This window comes from Rosa chinensis, chromosome 2, assembly GCF_002994745.2.
Source record: "Rosa chinensis cultivar Old Blush chromosome 2, RchiOBHm-V2, whole genome shotgun sequence".
NCBI lineage: Eukaryota > Viridiplantae > Streptophyta > Magnoliopsida > Rosales > Rosaceae > Rosa > Rosa chinensis.
The window spans coordinates 37,038,160-37,064,659 of record NC_037089.1 but is presented as its reverse complement, the minus strand read 5'-3'; the positions used below and the strand labels follow the sequence as shown (position 1 = coordinate 37,064,659).

At 41.0% G+C, this 26,500-nt stretch overlaps 1 protein-coding gene and 1 long non-coding RNA gene across 2 annotated transcripts; both read right to left on the bottom strand.

Moving 5' to 3' along the window:
- Positions 1-249: 249 nt before the first annotated feature.
- Positions 250-734, bottom strand: LOC112183422. Its single transcript, XM_024321802.2, has one exon. It carries the CDS (start codon positions 590-592, stop codon positions 392-394), a length of 201 nt encoding a protein of 66 aa, XP_024177570.1. The 5' UTR covers positions 593-734; the 3' UTR covers positions 250-391.
- A 15,101-nt stretch (positions 735-15,835) lies between these two features.
- LOC112186108 lies at positions 15,836-16,976 on the bottom strand. Its single transcript, XR_002930637.1, has 3 exons — positions 16,956-16,976; positions 16,546-16,586; positions 15,836-15,991 (listed from the first exon to the last, which is right to left on the bottom strand). It is a non-coding gene; the product is annotated as an uncharacterized LOC112186108 (long non-coding RNA).
- Between the last annotated feature and the right edge of the window lie 9,524 nt (positions 16,977-26,500).

Sequence of the window (26,500 nt, the reverse complement as noted above, 5' to 3'; positions counted from 1 at the left end):
GCAAACACCAAGGTACCTAAGAATTCTCCCGTATCTACACACACACACACACGGATATATATATATATATGTTCTAGAGAGGTTCTCCTTACTTTAAGAATTTGAGAAATTTTACCATCTTCCACTAATATATAACTTAATTTAATGACTAATGTTTTTATTTTATATCTTTCGTTACAATTAACTTTGTAATACATGGCTATGTAAAGCTAATAAGCAAAGAAAGGGAAAAGAAAGAACAAAAGACACTAATTGAAAAAAGTTCATATATACTGACACATACCGAAGCTTGCAAATCTACTTTAAATGACACATATCACACATAATGCCGGTGTAAATTGATCCAGTAATCTCTACGGCATTAGTTATTCAGTTCTTTCTATAGCATCAATCACAGGCGAGAGATGCATGAGTTATGGGGGAAATGAGAAACTACTATGGGAGCTCTCGATGAGGACGATTTCAAAGATTTAATTTTTCTGGAATCCTTTGAGGAAGCAGCTTTCGCAATACTAGCATTTCCAGCACCATCGGAAACCCGTGAGGATGATGAAGGGATGAAGCAACTGAGAAGAGCTGAAAAAATGGCCATTAGTTGGTAATTTGCAGTACGTGGTTTTAGCTGATCGAGCAACTGAGCAACTAGCTAGTTTTGAATGAGCAGAAGATCGATATAACGGAAGACAATATATTTCTGAGAGGTTGATATTGATTTGATTGATGATGATCAGGCTGAAATATTTAGTTGGTAGCTAGCTAGCGATGTGGTTCATTTATCTATAGAGATGGATCCAGGGATTACCTGCTTGTTGATTACCTTGCAGGGCAAGTAAATCGAATTGAGCGCCATGTGTTGTCGATCATTAGCCTTTGATTATATATCTGATGCTTCTTTCCACTTTCATATAGCTATCCATGTCTACTTTGACCAGGCAAAGAATTTATATTTTGACAACGTGTAACTACACAATGTTTCGTATATCTGTTGAAGTTTCTTGTCAATTAATTGGGATAATCAGTTTGACCATATTAACTTAGTTAGTGAATACATCATCTACGCAGAGTTATGTACCACTAGCCTGCAAAATTAACCATGCTAGCTATGCACCTGCTACTGAAATGAAAGAGTTTGTTAAATGGCGGAGAAATAGAGTAAGATTATATATACTAGTGTAAATCGATTTGGATTGAATAAGGGAATCTGTTTCAGTTTTTATTTTACCAAATATTATATGTTTCTGCTGGTTTCTCCAGTGTAGCCTGATAGAATACGGTACCCTCTGGCGGATAAGAAGATAACCCCGGGACCCTGTCAAAGGAAATACACAGTGTCAAAGCTATAGGCCGAACTGGTCGGTCTATGCCTCTCCGATGCTTAAGTAAGGCTATGTATGTAATTTGACAGAGTAACGATAAAGATGAGAATTATTACTCTGAGTAAGGGGGAGGAGTTTCCCATTCCTTCGATGTGGGATGCAATTCCATAATTTGCAACCAAATCTGCAATAAACATTTCGCCATAGGAAATTTTTGACTTTCTCTGTTGTGATAGCCAACAGGGGTTTTGCTTCTACCCATTTGGCCTAGTAGTCAACTGCCATGATAGCATACTTGAACTGCCCAATTGCCTTAGGAGATTACCGATGAGGTCCAGTCCCCATTGGCAGAAGGCCAAGGTGCAAGCAGAATGGAAAGGGCTATGGGTGGTACTAGGGGAATATTGGCATACATCTGACATTTGTGGCAAGAGCTGGAGATCGCTTTAGCCAATGCCAACATTGTTGGCCAGAAATATCCAGCCTGGAGGGCCTTGTGTGCTAGGGACTGAGCACTATCGTGATTACCCCCACCGTGAATGTCCTTCAGGATCTGGTGGCCTTCTGCCTCCATGACACACTATAGATGGGGGAAAGAGTGACCTCTTTTATACAGCTTCTCGATCAAGAGAGTGTACCAGCCAGATCTTAGTTGTAACCTTCGTGCTTCCACCTTGTCCTCAGGGATGAGACCATCGACCATGTACTTGAGTATTGGATCCATCCATGATGGGTCGGTTACTGTGGCAAATATCTCAGATATTGTCTTGGAAGTGCTTGGCTTGTCCAGTATTTCCACTTTTGTGGCACTGTAGGATGTACTCGTTGGAGTTGCTGCTAGCTTGGCTAAAGCATCAGCCATGTTATTCTTGGGCCTTAGTATTTGAGTGATTGTCACGTTGGAAAAGCGTTGCACTATTGGCTTCGCGAGGGCCTGATAAGATGACATTTGTGGCTCCTTAGCCTTAAAATCCCTGTTGACCTAATTCATAACTAGATGAGAATCACTGAAGATGTGAAGGTGCTTAACACCTACCTCTAGAAAAATTTGTAGCCCGGCGATGAGGGCCTCGTACTCAGCGACATTGTTAGATGCCTTGAATGCAAATTTCAGAGCATACTGATAAATTTAATCATCAGGACTAACAAGCAAAATACCTGCCCCGCTAGTCTTTCTGTTGGATGCCCTATCAATATAGAGTTGCCAAGTGCTCGGTCTGTGTGGGCTTGGGGCCGGTGGTTCTATGTCATGAGCGGGTGTGTCTTGTTGAGGAATGATCTCATAAATAAAATTTACCGCTGCCTAGCCCTTGATGGTCGTCCGGGGCTTGTAATGAATATCAAACTCTCCCAGTTTGATGGCCCATTTCACAAGTCTACCTGAAGTTTCCGGTTTTCGCAGTACCTTTCTCAATGGATGATTGGTGAAAACCATGATAATGTGCTTGGAAATAGTGCCAGAGCTTCCTGGCAGAAACCAGGAGGGCCAAAGTTACCTTTCAATGTCCGGGTACCTTGACTCTGCACCTGTATAGCCCTCACCTACGTAGTACACCGGGTACTCTCAGTCAGTGTCCCGTCTGATGAGTGTTGAGCTAACGGTCATCCCCGATGTGGCTAAAGAGACGTACAACATCTCCCTCGGGACAAGCTTTAACAGCAGTGGTATTGCTGCCAAGTATGCTTTTATGCCTAGAAATGTTGTTTCATGCTTAGCAATCCAGGCAATGTATTCAATGTGTTGTGTCTTCAGTAATTTAAAGAAACATACACACTTATCGGTGAGTCGCGATGCAAATCATGAAAAGGCAGCGATCCTACCCGTAAGGGACTTGACCTCGTTGGTGGAGGATGGGTGAGGTTAGATTCAGGATTGTCTGTACCTTCTCCGGGTTTGCCTCTATACCCACGTGGCTGATGATGTATCCAAGGAATTTCCCAACCTCGACTCCAAAGATGTATTTCTGCGAGTTCAAGCACATACCATTCGACAGTATAATAGTGAACACGATTTCTAGGTTCTTGACATGGTCATCTGCTATGAGACTTTTGACAAACATATCATCTACGTATACCTCTATAATCACACCAATGACATTGGCAAACATGGAATTCACGAGCCTTTGATAAGTGGCTTCGGCGTTCTTCAATCCAAAAGTATGACTTGATAGTAATAGTCCTTTACCTATTGTGAAAGCAGTGTGCTCTTCATCTGCAGCATTTATTATTATCTAGTTGTACCCACTGAAAGCTTCCATGAAACTCAATAGTCTGTACTCGGCCGTGAAGTCAATCAGTTGATCAATCATTGGGAGAGGGAAGCTATCCTTAGGACAAGCTCGGTTGAGGTTTGTGTAATTAACACACGTACGCCAAGCCCCCATTGACTTCTTGGGTACTATGACCACATTGACCAGCCAACATGCGTATGTTACCTCCCATATGAATTTAATGGCCTTTAGCTTCTTCACTTCCGCCTGTATAGCTTTGTATTTGTCTTAATTGAAAGCTCTGCTTTTTTGTCTGACCGGGTCCGAGAAAGGGACGATGCTGAGATTGTGCAAGGCCACATCAGTGAGGATCCCAGGCATATCCTCATACAACCAAGCGATATATTGTAAATGAGTTAGACTATCCTGGACAGTCATAGTTAACTTGGTATCGATTCGAGCCGTCCTGTCCAGGTACTCTTCTGATAGTAGGACCTCCTTAATATCTTCTACGGCACCGGGCAGTTCTTCGTCAAAATCAGTGTCATCTCTGGGGTTCTCTTATCTATCAGATAGCAAGAGGTCTGTTGCTACTGATAGTATCTCGATCTTTGCCATGCCAAGGAAATTGTTAGTACGCAGCAATGCCTGGCGATAGCATAGTCCCCTCATATCATTACTACTCCCACCGAGGTTGGAAATTTCATCATAAGCATGTGCCCGAAGACAAAAATTTTTAGGTGCCATAGCACTAGGCAACTAAGTATGGCGTTGTATAATGAAACACAGTCGACCACGATGAACTCTGTTTTGATTGACAAGAAGTTTGAGCTTTCTCCCACAATAATTGACAGATTTTCGGAACTGAGTGGCTAGACTATGTCACCGGAAAACTGATACAAGGCTCGTTGTTCTGAGACAGGTTTGATCGTCTGCGCTTCAATGCCTTATACACATCTCGAAATCACACGCTGATAGAAGCACTGAGGTCTATCAACACTCGTGATGTAATGTAATGATCAACTAGAACGTGATGAGGAAGGGATTGTTGTGAGGCATCCGAAGGTTTCCCTCTTCCTCCTCGAGGAACGTGATTAACTTCTATCAGGTAAAGTAAGCCTGATGAGCTGGTTTGTGGAAGTCTTCGCTTCTTCTTGTAAGGTTGTTGGTCCTTTGGTCCTCCACCATGAATTGTTAGGATTCAGACCATATACGTCGATGGCGCTCACTTGTTTGGCCGGTAGATACCTTGTAAGCTTGTCATTCTGAATCAGCGACTCGATGGTGTTCTTCAAAGCCATTCAGAGATTGGTATTGTTCCGTTGTCCTTGTGATAGGTTCAATATTTGCCTGTGTAGCTGGGTAAGCTGTCTTTAGTAATTTCCAGGGTGGAGGTTTGGGTATTTCATCCCTGTTCTTGATCTAGATTATTTTTACAGGCATCCAGATTATTTCCAGTGAAGACCTCGTACCTTGGCGGGGGTGTGGTTTTCGGATACTGCCGTTGTGACTTCTCCTCTCGGTGATAACTTTTGTTGGAGTACTTGCTGGCCTTACTAGATGATTCTTTACTACACTTGCTTGCGGGATAAGGAGATCTGTTACCGTCCGGGTTCTATTCTCATTTCTTGGGCTCCTTCCTGTCCTGACTTACTCAAACTCTACCTTGATTGTGGTGGCCATCAACTCGTCATAACTGGCCGGGGGTGGTGTGGTTGATCTCACAAAGAAAGTTGCATGGTCTGCAGTCCTGCCTAAATGCCATTTCAGCCAATTCTTTGTTGAGGTTCTGACAATAGGTTGTGGCCAATTGCCACCTATTGACAAATGACTTCAGTGTTTCACTTTGTTCTTGCTGTATTTTAAATAACCCCGTGGGTGTGTGGAATCGATGGATATGCAGAATAAACCAAGCTACGAACCTATCCGCCACCTCTTTGAAAGATCCTATTGAGCCAACCGGTAGTTCGTAGAACCAACTCAGAGCCTCCCGATAGAATGTTTCTTGAAACATGTGGTAGTATACTTCATCCGTATATCTCTTATTGCTCGTTTGCGTGCGAAAAGCCTGCAAGTGTTGATAAAGGTCACTGGTTTCAGTATAGTCAATTTTCAGCATTTGGTGGCATTCGAACGGACTGCATTATGAATTGATGGCGTGAAAGGTCCCGGTCTATCCTCAAAAGTGGTTAGAGGACACCAGGCCTCTCAATTCTCGTTGGCTTAAGCTCTTGCTTAGAGGGCCGACCATGACTGGCTCATTTGTATGAGAAGGGCAATGTTGGGATTAGTTACCGGTGACTCGACTTCCGCCAATCTGGGTAGGGGTGGGGGTGGCAACTCTCTTAGGCTCTCCGGGCAGAGATCAATATGCACATGTATCATCCACCGGCCGGTTGAGTTTATGTGTGGCAGCCTTGCTCCGAGGGTCTTGGTGACTGCAGTTGTTGTCGGCACCTCTGCCTCTGATACAATTGGCTATAATGCCTTGTGAGGGTTTGGGTAAGGGCCTCATTATGTTGGTGTCGCCTGTCTAGTGTGCGAGCTAGGGCCATATTTTCGTCTACTAATTCTTGCAATCTTTGCTGCGAGATGAGGTTTGCCTCTCGGTTGATCTGCTGTTACTCTCGGTCAAGCCGACTCAGTTCTTGAAAAGCTGCTATCTCAGCTCGCATAGCCTCCATTTCTGAGACTAGACCGAGCAGGTGACGAGTTGTTACCTTCCTCCTGGTTTAGAACTCCCCACCTGTGGGTCTCGATGGTAGCATTGAGAACCTCTACACTGGAAGCTCCCGGTGTGACGATAAGTTCCCAAGCGACACCTCTGGTGACGTTCGTTGCCTCATCCTGCTCAGCCATGGTACAGAGCATGTGGAGTTACACGAGTTTCCATAGACAACGCCAATATTTCTGCTGGTTTCTCCGGTGTAGCCTAGCTGAATGCGGTACCTGCTGGCCGATAAGAAGATAACATTGGGACCCTGTCAAAAGAAATACACAGCATCAGAGGTATAGACCGAACTGGTCGGTCTATGCCTCTCTGATGCTTAAGTAAGGCTATGTATGTAATTTAACAGAGTAACAATAAAGATGAGAAGTAAATTTAGTGAAACATTCTTCTTTTCTTTTTTTCAAAGAAATAGCAAGTTCTTTGTCTGCTGACTACCACACCATCATCACTTGCCAGTAATGATCCTTCTACAAAAAACTTCTATCGGTCTGATCTGGGAAGCCCTAAACTTCATTGAGAATCATGGTCGAGCAACCCATCTCGAGCCCCACCACTACACCATCTTAAAGGTGATCCCGCTGTAGCCTCGCCGGACCACCCCACACATTGCGGCCATCGAGAATAGAAAAGTAATCCTTCCCAGCACTGACCGAAACGGTAAGCCACAAAATTTCAACCTGTTGTGCAGACTTGCGATGCGCCCCCATCGACCATCTTCCCCTTCAAACACACATGTTTGGGTATGATCCCACCTCGATCACTTGACAACTTTGAAAAATGATTTTGATCCTAAAGATGGTTTCAGAAAGGTAACCCATCGAAGATGGACGAAAATACTGGAGCTGCCAAGGCAAAGCCGATGGACTCCCAACCCTAGCTAAGCTTTATTAGGTTTCAACATAATTTAGTGAAGCCTATATATAATATCAAATTTATGCCATTGGTTTATCTATACTAGCATTATACCCGTGCAATACCCGAAGTAATAACAAAAACTTTGATATGTTTTGGTCTCAAATTTCAGCCAGTAAAGAGAATAAAAGTTAAGAAACTACCTGCAACAATTTGTGGATTGAAATTGTGTTTCTAACCCACTCTTTTCTTCTATTTTGATATTCTTTTATTTGATTTTGATATTTTACCTAATCAAGGATGGTATTTTAAGTCTATTTCTCACTATCAAAGGCAAAATTACATTACTTATCCCTCTAAAAAATTTATATTCCCCCACCAATATTCTTTATAATTAAGTTGATGTCATATCTGTGCTTTAATTAGTAAAAGGGCGTTATTGAAAATTATAATTTTATATTGCATTCTTATGACTTACCAAACACTACAATAGGAATGGAAAATTAATTTCAGAATTTAATTTCCAGTAATGTTTCAAACACCCACATGAAAATATCAAAACATATTCCATTTGATATCGATCTGGAAAGGAAATAAATCATTTTTCTATTTTGACATTCCTACCAACCAAATGGAGCCTTATAGTAGTAGAGATATATATATTGGAGAATACAATTCAAACTTCACATTTTACAATCCACACTCTTTTTTATTTTTTTATTTTTTTTAGTTAGTTAAATTTTTGTTTAAGGAAAACTGAATTGGGAGAGAATTGAGTCGTACTTTCATTGATAATAAGGGGCCTCTTTATATAGAGGATTACAAGCATAGAGATAGAGTTGTACACGGAAACATAATCGTACATTGATTGGATATCTCCTAAGATTCTCCGAGAATATCTCTAATATAAACCCTATTTCAACTAGAGCAAGTAACCTCGAGTTTGGGTCAGACACATATTCTGGATTTACTTGAACACTCCCCCTTGTGTCGCCCAAACGTGGTGCTCCTCTCGTTGCCTCATTAAAAACCTTGCCGAGTAACAAAAACCATGTGGGACAAAAATAACATCGGTCGAAGGGGAAAAAGAGCACAACACACCCTTCACGTTTCGAGACCATACATGTAGGCATCTCCCCCTAATGACAACGGTCATGGGAGTTCGGATAACTTCAGCAAAAGGTGCTACCAACATATTTCTCGAAAGTGGAATTTAGGCAATGACTTAGTGAGCAAGTCTGCCACACTGTCCTCAGATCGAACCTAGTTCACTTTGATCTTGAGGAGAGTCTGTTGTTGCTGATTATGCTTGGTGTTGTCGCTTTTGATGTAGCCTTTGCTTCTTTATTCAAAACAAGCAGCATTATTTTAAATGCTCGTAGGCTCATATGTGGTAGACTTCAAACCACAATTGTTCGAACATGCGTAATTATGGATCCAATCCATATACATTCACAAACCACTTTGTGAAGAGCAATAATCTCTGCATTGTTCAAAGATATAACCACTAGGGTCTATTTCTGTAGACCTCCAAGATATCACAGTCTTTACCCATGGTGAACACTTAACCATTTTGGGAATGACCTTTGTGTGGGTAAGAGAGATACCCAACATCAGCAAAACCTTCAAAAATAAATGTCGTTTTAGGATAGGGATAGTGGACGCAGGCCAGTGTTGGCGGCGTTCTTGGTGTGTGATGGGTCTGAATCCATCATCTCTCTATAGGGATAGAATGAGCCCATATTAATCGTACATCTCATGTACCGAAAGATATTTTTTATACCAATTAAATGGTGTCGCGTTGACTCAGAGTTATACCTTAGTTAACAAGTTCACTGCAAATGAGATGTCCAGTTTTGTGCATTGAGCTAAGTACAATAATGCGCCTATTATACTCAAGTAAGTCGCTTCTGCCTCTAGCACATCTTCGTCATCATCCTTCAGACGAAGAGGATCCTTTTCAGGATCAAGACTACGGACGATCATGGGGGTGCTTGAAGGTTTGACCTTGTCAAAATGCCTCTAAGCATCTATCGACATGATGCTCAAGTTCCAAACCGAGACATAATCGTGTTCTCCTATAATCCTTCATCTGAAAATCGGATTTCAAGTGTTCAGTGGTTTCCCTTAACTCTTTAAGGGCTTCTAATGAAGATCATGTCCAACATGAACCGCGATGGAATCCCAAACTTGTTATGGAAACGTGTGGGCATATCCCTTCCCAATCAAGTAGTCATTTTAGCGAGCGTTTCAACTACTTTGTAAACGCACACCGTGGTTTAGAGCCACTTGACTTGAGTAAATGAAGTTCATCATGAACCTTCATGTATATTCTGTATCTAGATCCCTATAGAGATACATAGTTACCACATTTGTAAGCTGCAAGTTCAGTTATTCAGAAACTACCAAACTAACAGGGTAGTGGAGTGCAATGACATCTATTACGAGAGAATATGTCTCATCGTAGTCAATTCCAGGGCATTTTATGAGAAGCCTTGCGCCATAAGGCGAGATTACCATATCTTTTTCTCACTACATTTTCTAACGAAGACCCATTAGTCAACAAGTTTTATATTAGGAGGTGTTGGCATCACTAGCTCGAAAACCTTCCTCTTCGTTAGAGGATCCATCTTAACCTGGATCGCATCTTTCCATTTCGGCCAAATCTCTCTACGTTGGCATTCATTCATCAATGGAGTGTGGTTCGATATCATCGGACTCAACAAACTCATGTGCAACGAAGTGCGTAACTACATCATCAATTATGATAGAGTTTCTATCCCACGTCTCATGTACACTGTTGTAATTTTCATAGAGCTCTATATTCTCAGGAATAGGTTCTGACGTTGAGGCATCCCCCAATGATAACCATAACCCGGAAGATTCTCATGAGACTGATTTTGAGTGTCGATGATCAAAGGATTGGAGTGTGCCAAAGCATCCTTCGAACCTACGGGCCTCCCACGCATCCTAGCTGGGGCCATGGCCTGTAACGCCAGAGTGCCACTCTCTTTGGCGTTGGCACCATGCCTACCTCCGTGTAGGGTAGTGCTACGTCTTCTCGTAGGGACGTCCTTCCTTACAGGCATATTTGCAGCATATTTGTGTGATCTCATCACTTTAGTAGGGATTGAGATGAGACATAGTGGGGACAGGCCACGACAATTCCTGTCGTTCCTGCTGAACATCCGTGTTCTTATCTCCCCCTAACGACGGGAAGACTGTCTCATCAAAGTGACAACCCTCAAATCTAGCGGTAAGGAGATCGCCTTGCAAGGGCATTAAGTGCCGGACGATTGTTGGAGTCTCAAATCCAACGTAGTTGCCCATTCGTCTGAACGAACCCATCTTAGACCACTGTGGTGGCGTAATTGGCACATTAATGGCACACTCAAAGATGCGTAAGTACGATACTTGTGCCCAGTCACTAGCTGTAATGCAGAGGTAGATTGAGTGGGGGTAGGTCTTAGACGAATTAGCATAGCTGCATGCGATATTGCATCACCCCAAGCGGATATAAGGAGATTGGTGCGCATTACCAATGTCTGGACTACCATCGTAGACATTTCCGCTAGACCATTTAGGTTTGTTCATGGGAATGTGATGTCCAACATCAGTCCCAATGCAATAACCATCGAAAGTCTTCGATGTAAACTCGCTAGCATCGTCAAGTCCAATTGACAGAATACAATGATCCGGGGAGTGAGCCCGTTGTCATATGATATATATTTGCTAGAAGTGTAGCATAAGCAGTATTACAAGTGGACAATGGCAAAACACGTGACCAGCGTGTTTGCGTATCAACCAATATCATGAGATATTTAAACGTCCGCGAGTTGGTTGAACTAATCCACATAATCCCCACGGATTCTATGTAAGAACATAATGATTATTTTTATATCCTTTCCATAGGACGGTCTCAGTCCTAATTTCCCTAAGGAAAGGGGTTTGTAAAACGAGCGAGAGGCTTTAGAAGCAGCCAATGAGAATTTTGGTTGGGCCTGAGCGTCTGAAACGCTATTTGAAGCAAGTTGGTGATTGCAGCATCACCGAGGGCGCCATCTATGGCATCATGGATAGAGACTGCGCTAGCCCTAGCCTGGTGGTGGATACAGGCGGTGCCCTAGGCAGCTGCGTCGGTCACACTTAGTCCAGAAATCAACTTTTGATTCATGCTTCATTTCGCTCGAAAGAAATGAGGTCCATGTGAAGTCTTTAGTAAACGGATCATCATATCATGACTAGGATGATCTATCCTGTCGTGACAAAGACAATATGTGTCTAAATCCAAGAGATCTTCTCTCATAACTTTATTGGATTAATAGCTCGAATAGTGACATAGAATCCACTAGAGAGACACATAAACTTCTCTAAGATGCGCCTTTGTTCGCAATCATTAGAGGTAATGCAAAGGAACTCATTTCCGTTATCTACATGCATTTTTCACATGGAATACGTTGGCTATTCATAGGTGCGATTGGCCCTTAGAGCGTAGAGAGTTTCTGTGACAGTAATTAAGGTGTCATTTAGCAAGTGGAACTTGGGCTATTCTATGTCCTTGAACTAATACTGATGGCCCAGCCATCATAGTCACAAAAGTCATATGATCAGAATCAAAATAGAGTCATAATGAAAAGAACTCAAAATTTTGTTCATAAGCCAACAAAGTTACATCATTGTCTCTTTGACCAAAGAAAATCTAATCCAAAATGATAGCTAATGCAAAACAATGGTAGTCGTCTAACTTCTTTAGGTAATTCCAAAATTAATGTGACCAGATGAGTAGAGAGATGTCGGTGGAGCAAGGCTCGCTTAAGTACCACTAATCTCAGAACCTTCCTAGACATCACACTTACTTTGAGTGAGCCGACTTTGAAGAAAAACTAAACCATTGGCATTTACTACAAAAATATATGGCAATTGCTTATTACATCTCTTGGAAAAATAAAGACTTAAACAGAATTGGCGATCTATTGATTTCAGCCAGATTTGTAGTCTTCAACCCTTCACTCTAGATCATCTTCTTGATCTTCTTGTTCCACATAGTGAGCTTCTCTTGCTTCACAATATGCTTTGTAGGCGGTGACAATTTCTTCACGAGCTCTACAAATGTGTGCCCAATGATCAAACACTCCACAACGAGAACATACATCTCTTTGCTCAAACTCCATTGATTGAAGCACTTTGAAAGCGTCATTTAGATGGCTCTTAGTGTTGGTGGCGCCACCAACATGGCCAGAGGCGTTGCCTCCCTCTCTCTTTCTACATTGACCTCTTCGGTTTCGTATTCGCCTATTCTGACTATTACCTTCCCAAGTAGAGCGATTATATGGACCAGAACACCCAAATGTATTCCTAAGATTAGGGTTTCGCTCTTGGCGCCCTCTCTTTGGAGCGCGACTATAATTGGATTCCTGAATATGCTATGTTCCCATGGATCTCGAATTATAGTTCTTCACAAGGATGTTGTCATGCTTTTCAGCGACATTCATAGCTCTAATGAGCTCATTAAACCTTGTGATTCGTCTTGCTCTAACATCGATTCGATAGTTCTTAGCAACCATCAATGTAGAGACGAGGAAGGTAGAGAGAGTCTTCTCAATCAGTATCGCATTTGTGATCTCTTTACCACCGAATTCTATTAAGGATTTAATGCGAAGTGCTTCCGAGTTGTAGTCAAGAACTGACTTGAAATCACAGAAGCGGAGGCTATGCCATCTTACTTCTAGGTCAGGAAGCAGGGAGTCGCGAATGTTGCCAAATCTTTCATCGAGTAAGATCCATAGCCTTCTGGGGTCTTCTTCATTCATACACTCGTATTGGAGCGGATCATCCATATGACTAGTCATTAGGATGATGGCTTTCGCCTTATTGCCTCTAAGGTTGCTCTATTGCCTTCCAAAGCTTGAGCTTGCTCAACAGTTAGCACGTCCTAGCTAGGCTCGAGAATCGTATCTTGGATTTCATCTGCCTTGAGATGCTGGCGGACATCACGAACCCACCTGTGATATCCAGAGCCAGTTGTTCCCAATGGAGCAAAGTTCAATTTGTTCAGGTTACTCATCCTGAAAGATAACAAGAAATTAGGGTTAGTTTCGAAGCCTAAACGGCTACCACGAAAACATATAAAATTTCTGAGCGTAGTCGCTTCCAAGAAATTAGGAATTTCTGAGCGTAATTGCTTCCAAGAAATTCAATTCCAAGAGGTATTGGATTAGATCGAAACAATGACGTAAGTGGTCGATCATAAATTCTCCGCAAACTCTAAGTTTGGAGATCTCAACAAGCTCTAAGCTTGGAGTGAGCATGAACCCCTATAGTTCGGGTTAATTAGGTCCCCCGTATGATGAACAAAGGGGGGTAGAAGCAGGGATGTTGCAAGTCCCTGAAAAAGAAGAGAAATTGAATTTAAAAACTAAAAAAAAACGGGAACGTTTAGTAAAAACACCTCGAAATAGGCAGTCGGAAAATTTGACCTAAAAAGTGGTCTGAAAAAGTCGCCGGAAAGTGGCCGGAAAAATCTTTGACCGGGGGGCTGACGTGGCAGTAGGTCAGGTGTGTCAGTGGACCGAGTCAGGTCAGTGGGCTTCTGGGCTTTTCTTCTTTAGGTTGGGCTCCTTCTTCTTTCTTTCTAGGCCAAGCTTCTTCTCCCCTTTTTTTTTTTTCCCTTCTTTTCTTTCTCTTTTGCTGGGTTTTCTGAAAGCCGGTTCAGCAACATTTAGACCGGTTTTTTTTGTTCTGCTTCAGGTTCCTGAATTCTAAGGTCAAGATGCTACTATGGGCAAAATTTGGTAGTAATCAGAGGTTCAAAAGGTGGTAAACCGGTAGAATATATGCTGCGAGTTGTATGGAGCTTCCGGTGGCCGATTAGGTAGGTTTTTGGCCTGTTCTTGGGGTGGGGCCGCCGGTTCTGGGCTCCTGAGATCATGTTCTTCAAGGTGTAAGGTGGAGGCAGATAAGGCTTCAAGATTTTCTATTCTGATTTAAGGTTTTTAGCTTCTTGAATCAGGGTTTGGCTATTTGTTTCAGGATTAGGGCTTCGTGCTGATAACATGTTTAAGGAAAATTGAATTGGGAGAGAATTGAGTCGTACTTTCATTGATAATAGGGGCCCTCTTTATATAGAGGATTACAAGCATAGAGATAGAGTTGTACATAGAAACATAATCGTACATTGATTAGATATCTCCTAAGATTCTCTAAGAATATCTCTAATATAAATCCTATTTCATCTAGAGCAAGTAACCTAGAGTTTGGGCTAGACACATATTCTCACTATGCCAATAAAGCCTTCAGACGACAGATGAGATCTGTCGTCTGATATGTAAATTATTTGTTGTCTATCCAGCTGTCGTCTCTTACGGCATCAGACGACAGATATCCTCTGTCGTCTCTTCTCACTCAGACAACAGAAGTTTCACAAGGCTCTGTCGTCTGAACAACCCAACACTAAAGGATTTGGGACTTTCTGTCGTTAATAATCATATACAACGACAGATTAATGTTGTTCAAATGAACTATAAACAACAGTTTTAATAAAACTGCTGTTGTCTGACATGTAATAAGAACACATTTATATGTCGTCTAAAGTTACCAAAATAAAGGCTTGTTTAACAATCTGTTGTCTGAATGCATTTTCAAAGACATTTAATTGTTGTTTGAAAATCACTTATAACTGGGTAAATTATGCTCATCTGTCGTCTAAATAGTTTTAAGACTTTATTTTTATGTCTTTTATCTTGTATTCCAACCACAGCTTTAAGTATTTATGTTGTCTGATAGACAATATAACTATATGTAATCTTGTAGTTCTGTAGTTTGATTGAGGTCGAAAACACACTCTTCTGTTGTGTGATAATTAAATGAACTACGCGTTTCTGTTGTTTGATAATGAATTGAACTTCAGTTTTATGTTGTATGTTAGAAGTATTTCTATTGTTTGCTAGTGAATTGAACTTCATTTTTCTGTTGTCTGGTAAAAGTATTCTGTTGTTTGATAATGAATTAAACTTCAGTTTTCTGTTATTTGATAGTGAAATAAACTTTAGTTTTCTGTTGTTACAAGTATGAAGGAACAACAGAGAGATATTCTTTTATGTTGTTACTGTATTTGTGATACAACATATCAAAAACCTGCATTTTGTTGGATTTGAAGCATATAGCAAACATCATTCTGTACACTAGTCATCAAAAAAGCATATTATAAGATCTGAAATCTGCAAATTCCTCATTCCATCAATTAACACACCAAAATACATTCCCATTAGTAGCTTAATACTAATTAAACTAGCTAGCATGCCAGCCTTTAATTACATTAACCCCTGCCATTGTTGCATGGATCCTAATCTAACTAAGACAAAAACCTAGTAGCATCCATATAGTAGTTACAGCAACTGCATGCATTATATTGTTCAACACTTTCCATTAGTTCTGTCAAAATGCACAAAAGTAGTTCCTAGACACTACTACTGCAAGTTATCAAGCTACCAGAAATAAAAGCAGATATATAGGTTGATACTTAATTTTCTGGGAACTTCAAAACATGCTTAGCCCATTCCGCTCGAATCTCATCAATATCCTTGTGTGTGTAAACCAAATTTGACCTTGTTCCCCATTGCAATAAGGAAATGCAGCAAATTAAATATGAAAGTTATATGCACAGAGCATGCACTATATCATTAAAGAATAAAGTCCATAGGTAAGCAGTTGATCAATTTTACCTTAACACTAAAATCCAAGTTCTTGTCCTCCACAATTTCTTTCATGTAACGCATAATGAAATATCCACAAGTCTTGTCATTTTTTTGCTCCGGAATACCCTGAAAATAAAGAATTAAGGTAATCGAAGGTGAAATATACAATGAAGTACATAAAACTAACCACTACAAAAAGTTCAACCGACTCACAACAAGATTCTTCCATTGAATTACTTTCCTTCCTTTCCGATTCTTGTGAGCATTATAGATTTTAATGGAGCTTCAAACAGAAAATGATAATTAGTAAACAAGTCCAGTACATGAACCAGTAACACCAACTGATCAATACTATAGTACAATATCAGACACTTGTTGACAATAGCTTTGTTGTCTTTGTACAACCGGGGTACAAAGGTTTATCTCCATCTTCCACAAACCTTAGAAACTCATTCGAGTCACTAGATATCTCCTCATCTTCACTTTCCCCCATATCTTGGTTACAATTCATATCTACTGTTTCAGATTCACCTACTCTATCGGTATTCTTGACAGAAGGTTCTCCATGCCATTTCCAATTCTTATAACTAGTCACAATGCCATTAAAAAATACATGGTCCTTAATAACTCCAATGGAAAATCCATTAGTGTTACAACACTTCAAACAAGGACAACAGATATTTGATTTGTCAGCAGCATTCGCTGAAGCAAACTTAAGAAAATCCTCAAACCCTATTTGAAACCTCAACGATCTCCTATCAGCATGCATCCATCCTTTTTCCATCTTATACATACACAAAAACAACAATTAGGAACTAAACTACGACCTAGGATCATAGAGCACTGAACTCATACATCTATATATAATGTATATGTATATAGGTACATAGAACCAACTTCATGCATAAACATACCAATTGGTTAAACTATCACTTAGGATCAGCATAATTCAATTCTATACCATCCATCATTTTTCCATATATATACACATATTCAACAGCTAGGAGCTAAATTTAGCATCATCATAGCATCTTCAAACTAGGTCACCACATGCATATAAATAGATACAAAAAACTGACCAACATACCAATTAGCTAATTTAACAAACCAACTATGCTATTCACGTAAAACATACCAGAAGATTACTGCTTACCTTAATTTGCTCAAGTCACAGTGCGTTTTTAATCGATGTCCCAGACAACAACCAACATCGATTCTAAAAAACAAATCGATGTATAATCATTATAATCATCATAATCTTATATGTTAACTATATTTAATTCTTCATATTTTCACATTTTATGCTTAATAAAGTATATCTCAAACAATACCTAAGTGAACATTTAAATCGATTACAATTTCAGAAATGATGTCTAATACACTCATAGACATCAGTCTCCAAAAAATACTGGATGTTCGTGTCCATTTTTACGTGCATCTTGCCGCCTTATTCTCCTCAGAACGATGTACGTACCTTTTCATTAGTTGAAACGATGTCTAGTAGTTTTGTAGACATCATTTCTATTTTACAAAACCGATGTTCTGTATTTCAGGGTAAATCGGTTTACTTTATAACAGCTGATTTGTACGTTGACAATAGATAACGGTTTGGTGTTTAGATATCGATGTGCATTGGTTTTGTGTACATCGATTTTTGGGAGACATTTCAATATGTTCATAATCATGAGACATCAGTCCAGTTTTAGGTACTGATTTGTAATCTTTGAATTGACATCGTTTTCTTTGACATTTGTGTTTTGTACCCATTTATATACATCAGTTCATATATATAAGAATAATGTGCAAATAATCATCTATCTGCTGGTGGTTGGAAAAGATCTAGAAATACATTTCTCATATATCATCCAAAAATTGGGGCTTTCCATTCATTTTCTCATCTTCATTCATGATTCTACATAATTCACAAACCAAAACCCCAAAACCTACAAAGGCTAGCCCCTAAACATAATAGCAACCAACTATATCAGTTCTACATATATACACTAAACTTTCCTTCAAAGCAAAAACTAGCTAGCCTTACTCAAAAAATTGTTCGTAGCCACAAGTCCTACACCCAACTCTGTATAATCAGCCACTTCAACGCCCACCTTGTTAATTTGAGCTTGGCTATATGATTTGCGCGTCTTTTCCACCCACTAGAAATGTATTAAAAAACATATAAGTCACAATGGGGCTAAACAAGCTAATACTTAATTAAACCAAAATGTTCTTTATAATAATGCATATACGTACCTTGGTTGGAAATGAAAGTGTCTCATCCTCTATAATGTCCTTCATGTATCGCATAACATAATAGCCACACTCAACCCCACCCGGTTGTTTAGGTGCGCCCTATTTTTTCAAAATATTGAATTAGGAAGGCATATATCGACATACTAGGTGTAATGTATTATCTCAGTCAGTCCCTCGATATAAATATGAACAAAATTGTATATGAATTTTCATAAATTATAACTGCATAGACCCCCTTCCATCAAACTGCCCTTAATATACAAATTCCACAAAACAATATGTTTTATTGTACAAATTGCCTGCAATAAACTTACACCTACAGTAGCTTGGCAGACTATAGATTATAATAGATAGTTCTCAACTCACAGAACATAGGATTATATAATCATGTTTATTATAATGATGAAGGTTTGGATCACAAAGATGATTAAAATAGATAGTTCTTAAATCACAGAACAATAAAAAAAAGGGAGAACCTAGTGAAAAATTCTTTCTTTCTCGCCAAAAGAAAAATCGTCCCTTCTCTCTGTTTACCGAGAGTTAGGGTTTTATCTTCCAAGGTGCCGGTTGTGTCTCCTTGACGCATGTATTGGTTGGCTAGTTTTGCTGTGAAAGGCTATCTTGTGCTATATAATATTCTTTGTTCAATGGAAGAGGTTGTGGGGAATTTTGCCAAGAAACTTGCGTTGACTGAGACGGAGGTGGAGGTGGTTCTTCCGCAGGAAGTGTTGGAGGCTGATCCTCGACGCTGGTTCTTGGTTTGTAAGCTACTTACGGTAAAAAACTATAGGGTTGAATCCCTGATCAGTACAATGAAGGGTCTTTGGACCCCAAAGTCAGATCCGCCGGATAGATCGAGGATTACGGCGTGCCAACTTGGGGGTAGCAACAGGGTGTTATTCTCTTTCAAACAGGAGACAGATCTGAAGTGGGCGATTAAGGGTTGCCCATGGTCTTTCGATAAGGCACTGTTAGCGGTGGCTGTCACTAATGGCCGCGAGGATCCACTGGATGTGTCCCTCGATACACAGTTCTTCTGGATTCGTATTCGAGGGTTGCCGCCGGTGTATATGGAGGAAAGGTCAATACACAACACGGGTAGGTGTATTGGACAGGCGATTGGGGATTCTGTGAGAGCTCAGAAAGGGTGTAGTGTGAGCTCCTTGGGTGTGTTCTTAAGAATTAGGGTTGGGGTGGATGTGTCTGCACCGCTGAAAAGATGGGTGAACTTCAAGCCGGCGGGGTGTTTGGAAAGTAGGCGTTTCGATCTCGAGTATGAACGCCTCCCTCACTTTTGCTTTTTTTGTGGCCTCTTATCTCATACCGGAGGTAGGTGTCCACGGAGGGAAGCGGGGGAGTTGACGGTGCCGGCTTATGATGCACTCCTTAATGCTGATAAGAAGGAAGAATGGCTCTTGCAGCAACTCCGTCTGCAGGAACAGAGCGCAGGTGAAGGTGGTAGTGGTCGGGGATGCAGATTTGGGTTGCATCCTCAGAAGAAAGCTGGGTGGATCATGACTGCTCCAGAGCTTACTGTCTCAGGTTTCATTCGGACGAGGGAGGAAAGGGATGTTGGAGTCGCGGTGCAGCCGGTTAGGAATGCAGAGGCAATGGAGGAGGATATGGTGCAGTCTTTGGAGGAGCCTGTTGACGTTCGTTCAAGAAAGAAGAGGAAAACAGATAATCGCGGTAGCCGGAACTTTGATCAGGCGGAGGAGTTAGCTGGAGAACTTAATCTTCGGGAGGTGACAATTTCGATTGCGCCGGATTTGGAGACTGCATTAATGGAGACTTCAATGGAGGAAGTGGATTTTGGAAGGAAAGAGAAATCAGTGGGTACGTCGATTCCGGAGTCACAATGTGTTCTGGATTCTATGCAGTTACCTGTTAAGATTGGGAATCGTCCAAATTTAACTTTACAAAACAATGAGCTGGAATCTCTCTCTTTATTTCCAGTGGAGCCGGTATGGGTGGATGGGCCTGCTAAGGGGTTGAAGGTTTCTCGGCTCAGGACGGGAAAAGAAATTGGTAAAGAGTTGGGCTCAAGTAGGAGCAGTAGTGCTGGGCGGGAGCTGGATGCAGGTAGAAATAGGAAGTGTGAGGGGAAGGGCGCTTCTTGTAGCAGCAAGGCAGTTAGAACTGGTTACGTGTTGCGCAAGGCTGTGGTTACTCATGTTTATCCAAAGAAGAGTCAAGGGCGTACTCCTGATCGTCCCTCCTTGATGGGTCCGGCTTCGACCCACCACGAGCCATGAATGTCTTGTGCTGGAACTGTCAAGGGATCAGGAACCCTTGGACAGTGCATGGACTTAAAGGGTTGGTAACCCTCAACTTTCCCGACGTGGTTTTTCTCAGTGAAACAAAGTGCAAGACTCAGGAGATGGATAAGATTAGATTTCATTTGGGTTATCGGAATGCTTTTGCGGTAGATTGTAAGGTTGTCAAGAATCCTAATGGGAGAGTCTCTAGAGCTGGGGGTTTGTGTTTATTATGGAAGGAGGGTATTGATGTCGCTCTAAGCACCTTTTCTGATAACCATATAGATGTCTTAATTGGTGGTGTGGGGGACAGGACTAGATGGAGGTTTACTGGTGTATATGGACATTCGAAAGTAGAGCTCCGGCATTTGACCTGGGCTCTCATCACTAAACTTGGGTATAATAATCAATGGCCGTGGTTGATTGGTGGCGACTTCAACGAGATACTGAAGGCTTGTGAGAAAGAAGGGGGTCCTCCTAGGTGTAATAGACAAATGGAAGCCTTTAGAATATGTGTGGAAGGGTGTAGTCTTCACGACCTAAATTTTGTAGGTCCTTGCTTTACTTGGAGAGGTAAGCGGGGGGGGGGGGGGGGGGGGGGGTGACGAAATCAAGGTGAGGTTGGATAGGTTCATGGCTACAAAAAGTTGGAGTGATCTTTTTCCTACCTCACGTGTCACTCATCTTAAACCCTCAAAGTCAGACCACTTACCAATTCTTGTGGAGGTGCGTTCTACTATACAGAGGAAGCGGCGGAGGAAGAGATGCTTCCGGTTCGAAGAACATTGGCTGCATGATGCGGAATGTGCAAATGTGGTAAAGGATGGTTGGGAGAGTGTTGTAGGCAACGACCCCTTTCAAACTGTTTGTATGAAGATTGAGCAGACAAGGAAAGCTTTATGGGGTTGGAGTGATTAGAAGTTTGGCCACCTCAAAGCAGAGATTGAGCGGATCAGAGCCAAGCTTGCTGTTTTCTATGATAAGTCGTTGTCAGCATATCCTGAGGAGGAGCGGTTGGAGTTGGAGACTAAACTAAATGACTTGCTGTATCATGAACATAATTATTGGCAACAAAGGTCAAGGGTTATGTGGTTGACTGATGGAGATTTAAATACGAGATTCTTTCATCATAGAGCTAGCAACAGAAAGAAAAGAAATGCTATTTCTGGGTTGTTCAACAATGACGGAGTGTGGTGTACTGAAGACTCTGATTTGGAGAATATTGTGCTTGACTATTTCGGTACCTTATTCTCTACTAGCTCTCCTAAGAATATGGACTTGTTTACTAACCTCTTCCCACAAGTGGTTACAGGCGAGATGAACTCCGAGTTAGTTAGGGAGTTTGGGGAAGAGGAAATTCTGCAGGCATTGAATCAAATGCATCCTCTGAAGGCACCAGGGCCAGACGAGTTTTCACCAATTTTTTACCAACGTTATTGGTCTGTGGTTGGTAGAGACGTCATAGCTGCTGTACGTTGTTTCATGAATTCGGAGGATTTGCTTCGAGAAGTTAACGACACCTATGTTACTCTAATACCTAAAGTGAAGGAGGTAGAAAACATGCAACAACTCCGTCCAATAAGCCTATGCAACGTGCTCTATAAATTGGGTTCCAAAGTGCTCGCAAACAGACTTAAACCTCTCCTCCAAGATATTATTGCTCCGACCCAAAGCGCATTTGTCCCGGGACGACAGATATCAGACAATTCGTTGCTGGCTTTTGAGTTATCTCACTTTTTGAAGAGACGGACTGGGGGATCACACGGTTATGGTGCATTGAAACTCGACATGAGCAAGGCATATGACAAAGTCGAGTGGGAATTTATTGAGGCTGTAATGCGAAGTATGGGGTTCGACCAAATTTGGATTAAAAGGATTATGGGGTGTGTAACAACAGTGTCATACTCCTTCTTATTAAATGGGGAACCTAGAGGCCACCTAATTCCTACTCAGGGATTGAGACAAGGGGACTCCATATCCCCGTATTTATTCTTGCTTTGCGCGGAAGGTTTGTCAAGAATGCTGTCGTATGAAGAAGAGCAGCAACGTTTACATGGAATAGCCATTGCCATGGGGGCTCCCTCAATAAATCACTTATTCTTCATGGATGATTCCTTTGTCTTTATGAAGGCAGAGAGGGAGGAATGTGAAAGAGTGAAAGAGATTTTGAAATGGTATGAAGATGCATCGGGTCAGCAGGTTAATTTTCAAAAGAGTAAAATTTCTTTTTCAAAGAATGTTGATATTGGTTGTCAGGAGGAGCTAGCGGATGTGTTTGGGGTAGAAAGGGTTGATAAACATGACAAATATCTTGGCCTCCCTACTGAAGTAAGTTATTCAAAAACAGAGGCTTTTCAATTCATTTTGGAAAAAACTAGGAACAAAATGAAGAACTGGAAAGACAAGACTCTGAGTGTGGTAGGGAAGGAAGTAATGATCAAGTCTGTGGTTCAATCGGTGCCCACATATGTTATGAGTTGTTTTGAGTTGCCAAAGCATCTTTGTCAGGAGATGCATCGTTGCATGGCAAAGTTTTGGTGGGGTGACTCAGAGAAAGGACGGAAAATTCATTGGCTTGCATGGGATAAGATGTGCATTCCGAAAGAGGAGGGAGGATTAGGTTTTAGAAACATAGAGTATTTCAATCAAGCTCTTCTAGCGAAACAAAGTTGGAGGATACTTCGACACCCTGGCTCGTTGCTTGGTAAGACTTTGAAGGCTAAATTTTTCCCCAATACTGATTTTATGCATGCTTCTGTGACTCAGGGTGACTCCTATACCTGGAGGAGTTTAATGAAGGGGAAAGTGCTGTTGGAAAAAGGGTTGCGCTATCAAGTTGGTTCGGCTACACGGATTTCTGTTTGGTTTGATCCTTGGATCCCCAGACCTTATTCTTTTCGGCCTTACTCGAACGTGATGGAAGGACTGGAGGAATTGACGGTGGCAGATTTGATTGATCTGGACTCAAAGGACTGGATGGTAGATTGGCTGGAAGAATTATTCTTCGCTGATGAGGTTGATCTGATTAGTAAAATCCCTCTCAGCTTGCGAAATCCAGAAGACCGGTTGATTTGGAACTTTGACAAACGTGGTTTGTACTCAGTGAAGAGTGGGTATCATGTAGCGAGATGTGTTGCCTCATTATCCTCTCATGTCTCTACGTCTAGTTCACAGGGGGATAAGGACTTGTGGAGGAGAGTTTGGCACGCTAGAGTTCAACCAAAGGTGCGAAATTTTGTGTGGAGACTTGTCAAGAATATTGTGCCTACCAAGGTTAATTTGTGTAGGAGGGTGAACTTGGATGAGCGTATATGTCCTTTCTGCAGGTGTGAAAGTGAGACTACGTTGCATGTGTTTATGGAATGCAATGTGATTGCATGCATGTGGCTTTTCAGCTCCCCTTGGGTTGCGAGCTAAGAACCATATCACTAATTCCATGAAACAATGGGTATTGGATATGCTGGATGAGCTAAATAAAAGCCAGGTTGACATTTTCTTCATGCTACTATGGGCTATATGGTCTGAAAGAAACAAATTGGTCTGGAATGGAGGTACTTTCAATCCCATGCACAACGTTACGTGGTCTATGCATTTACTATCGGAGTATCAGCGTTGTCATCCTGAGAAAAGCACACATAAGAGCCCTAGAGGAGCTGCAGCTACATGGATGTTTCCTCCACGTGGGAGACTTTAAATAAACGTTGATGGTGCCTACAAGAGTAATGAAGGGTATGGAGGCATAGGAGTAGTAGTCCGGGACGAAATGGGCATTTTTCGAGGTGCTTGGTCCAGAAAGATACCTTATATGTGCTCGGCATTCCATGGCGAAGCGGAGGCCTGTAGGGTGGGCTTGCTTATGGCATTACATCACGGTTGGAAGCAGGTAGAGCTGGAAACCGACTGCGCTATCCTAGCTACTGCCCTTAACCAACAAATGGAGGATAACTCTGAGGTTAGTCGGATTCTAGATGATTGTAAGAATTATTTACATGGTTTTGAATGGATTAGAGTTCGACATATTTATCGTGAAGCAAATAGTGTGGCGAATAGGTTGGCACACTTTGCTAGTCTAGATCATGTTGTGGATCTTTGTTTAGATGAGGCTCCTGTTTTTATACAGGACGTTCTCTATGAGGATAATTGTAACGCAACTATGCTGGCCCGGGGTTCAGGTTTTACGTCCCCCCCGATGCAGCAAAATTTATTTAATAATATAAATAACGGGCGTGGGGCTGAGCCTCCCAGTTAGGCTGGGTTCCAAACCCCAATTCAAAAAAAAAAAAAAAAAAAAAAAGGGGAGAACAGTAGAAACATAATGCATTTATTTGAATTTTGTGCTAAAATTTCAACCTGCAATGCAAAAATCATCACACTAACCAACAAAGATGTATGAAAGTGATGGTAAAACAAACCATAAGGGAAAAATCGAATTAACCAATAACTTTTTCAAGAGAAAAGACCAAAATAGCTGGTTGCTAGGACATAGAATCCAGCAATAAGAGGAAGCTTCCCAAGTTCATATTTTCTATATACTAATATCTAATACTTAATACTAGAGTATATGAACATTTAATTCTTTAAAATTCTTTCGATCCTTCATGAGATCGGAAATTCAGAATACATAGTACTATATATTATGCCTACGTTCATCTGGGTTTTTAAATTCAGAATGCATGTATGTAAATGTAATAGAAACCTTGGCCCCAACATCCCCCAGGAATAATATCACTCCTTGATTTTGTTTGGTTGGCAGGGAAAGTACTTCCAGAAAAATATAATCAGTTGGAGCTCAGCTTTAATGAAAACCTGCTAACTCCATTGCAACAAAGAAGTTAAGAAATTCATTGCTAAGTTGCTAACTCTCCCAGTGATCTTTAAGCTGTCAAGCACTCAGTCTTGCATGGCTTGCAGAGGCTATGTAGATCATGAAGCCTTATCTCAAAATTAAACCTCCAAACATCCAAAATAGATATAACCCAGAAGCAAGCAATGACCATTTGACTTGAAAACAGACAATCCCATAGTTTATCTTGGTTATTACTTGCACTTTCTATGTTACTTTTCTACATTACAGTGATAAAATTATGATATGAACCAATGAAGGGTTCAGTATCATTTACTAAACATGAGTCCAAAAGCAACAGATAATCCCAGATTAAGATAATGGATAGAATAGGACAGAATAATACGAAACCCCAAAAATGCATAAAGAGGTAAAATATGTTCTACCTCAGAGAGTGCAGAAGTGAAAGAAGTCGAAATATTCCAAAAATGCAACTATAAACCCTCAATTTTAGTAGAAATTGAACAATTCGATAAGCCATATACTCATTAAACAATAGAGCTTCAATATGGTGAGAATCTGTGAGCTTAAGAAACTACTAGTTAATTAGTATTGAGTTGTATTACTACAAATGAGCTCGAGGAGTTTGAGCTTAGAGAGAGAGAGGGTACCAGGGAGATAAACTGAATAAAACAACAATGGAAATTCATTATACTGAATAGCTAAAAATGAGTATCATGCAACTAACATACCAATTTTCTCCGCTTGCCACCGCCATTTGACGCAAGTCTGTCCACATGAGGATGATGATATATATGATCATTTCTGTATCATTGTTTTGTATCTTATCTTTGTTTCAGTAGTTAATTACTGAATGATACATGAGCTACTTTAACACCAAATACCAACACTAAAGATTGAAACGAAATTGGGAGGTGGCTAATAAACCCTCTGTCTATACAAGACATGGATGAGATAAGTAGATATATTAAGTATTTTGCCTTTTTTGCTTGTGGTTGTCACTGCCATCTTTTCTTTCCTTTCTTCCTTTCTTGCGTCCCTGGCATTAGACTATAAAAAATCAATTAGCAACTTCTAGTCTTTGCCTACTGAATGAAGTATGATCATGAAGAAATAAGTACAAAAAGGAAGGTAAAGTATACCTGAGCACTGAGAGACTTAAGGGGGTCCTTATCTTTCTTGAATTTTTTCTTCAATCCGCGGCGACCAAGGTTGTTGTTACCCATTGCAGCTCTCGCAAGCTTAACTCTCTTGCTGGCTTGTTTAGTTGTTGCATCCAACAGATAATCAGGCACAACTCGCAGGTGAGGAGCAGGGGGCTTCTTGCTCAGAACGTTGTCATGTTTCAACAGATCTGCGGAAAAAAAAATTAAAATTAATAAT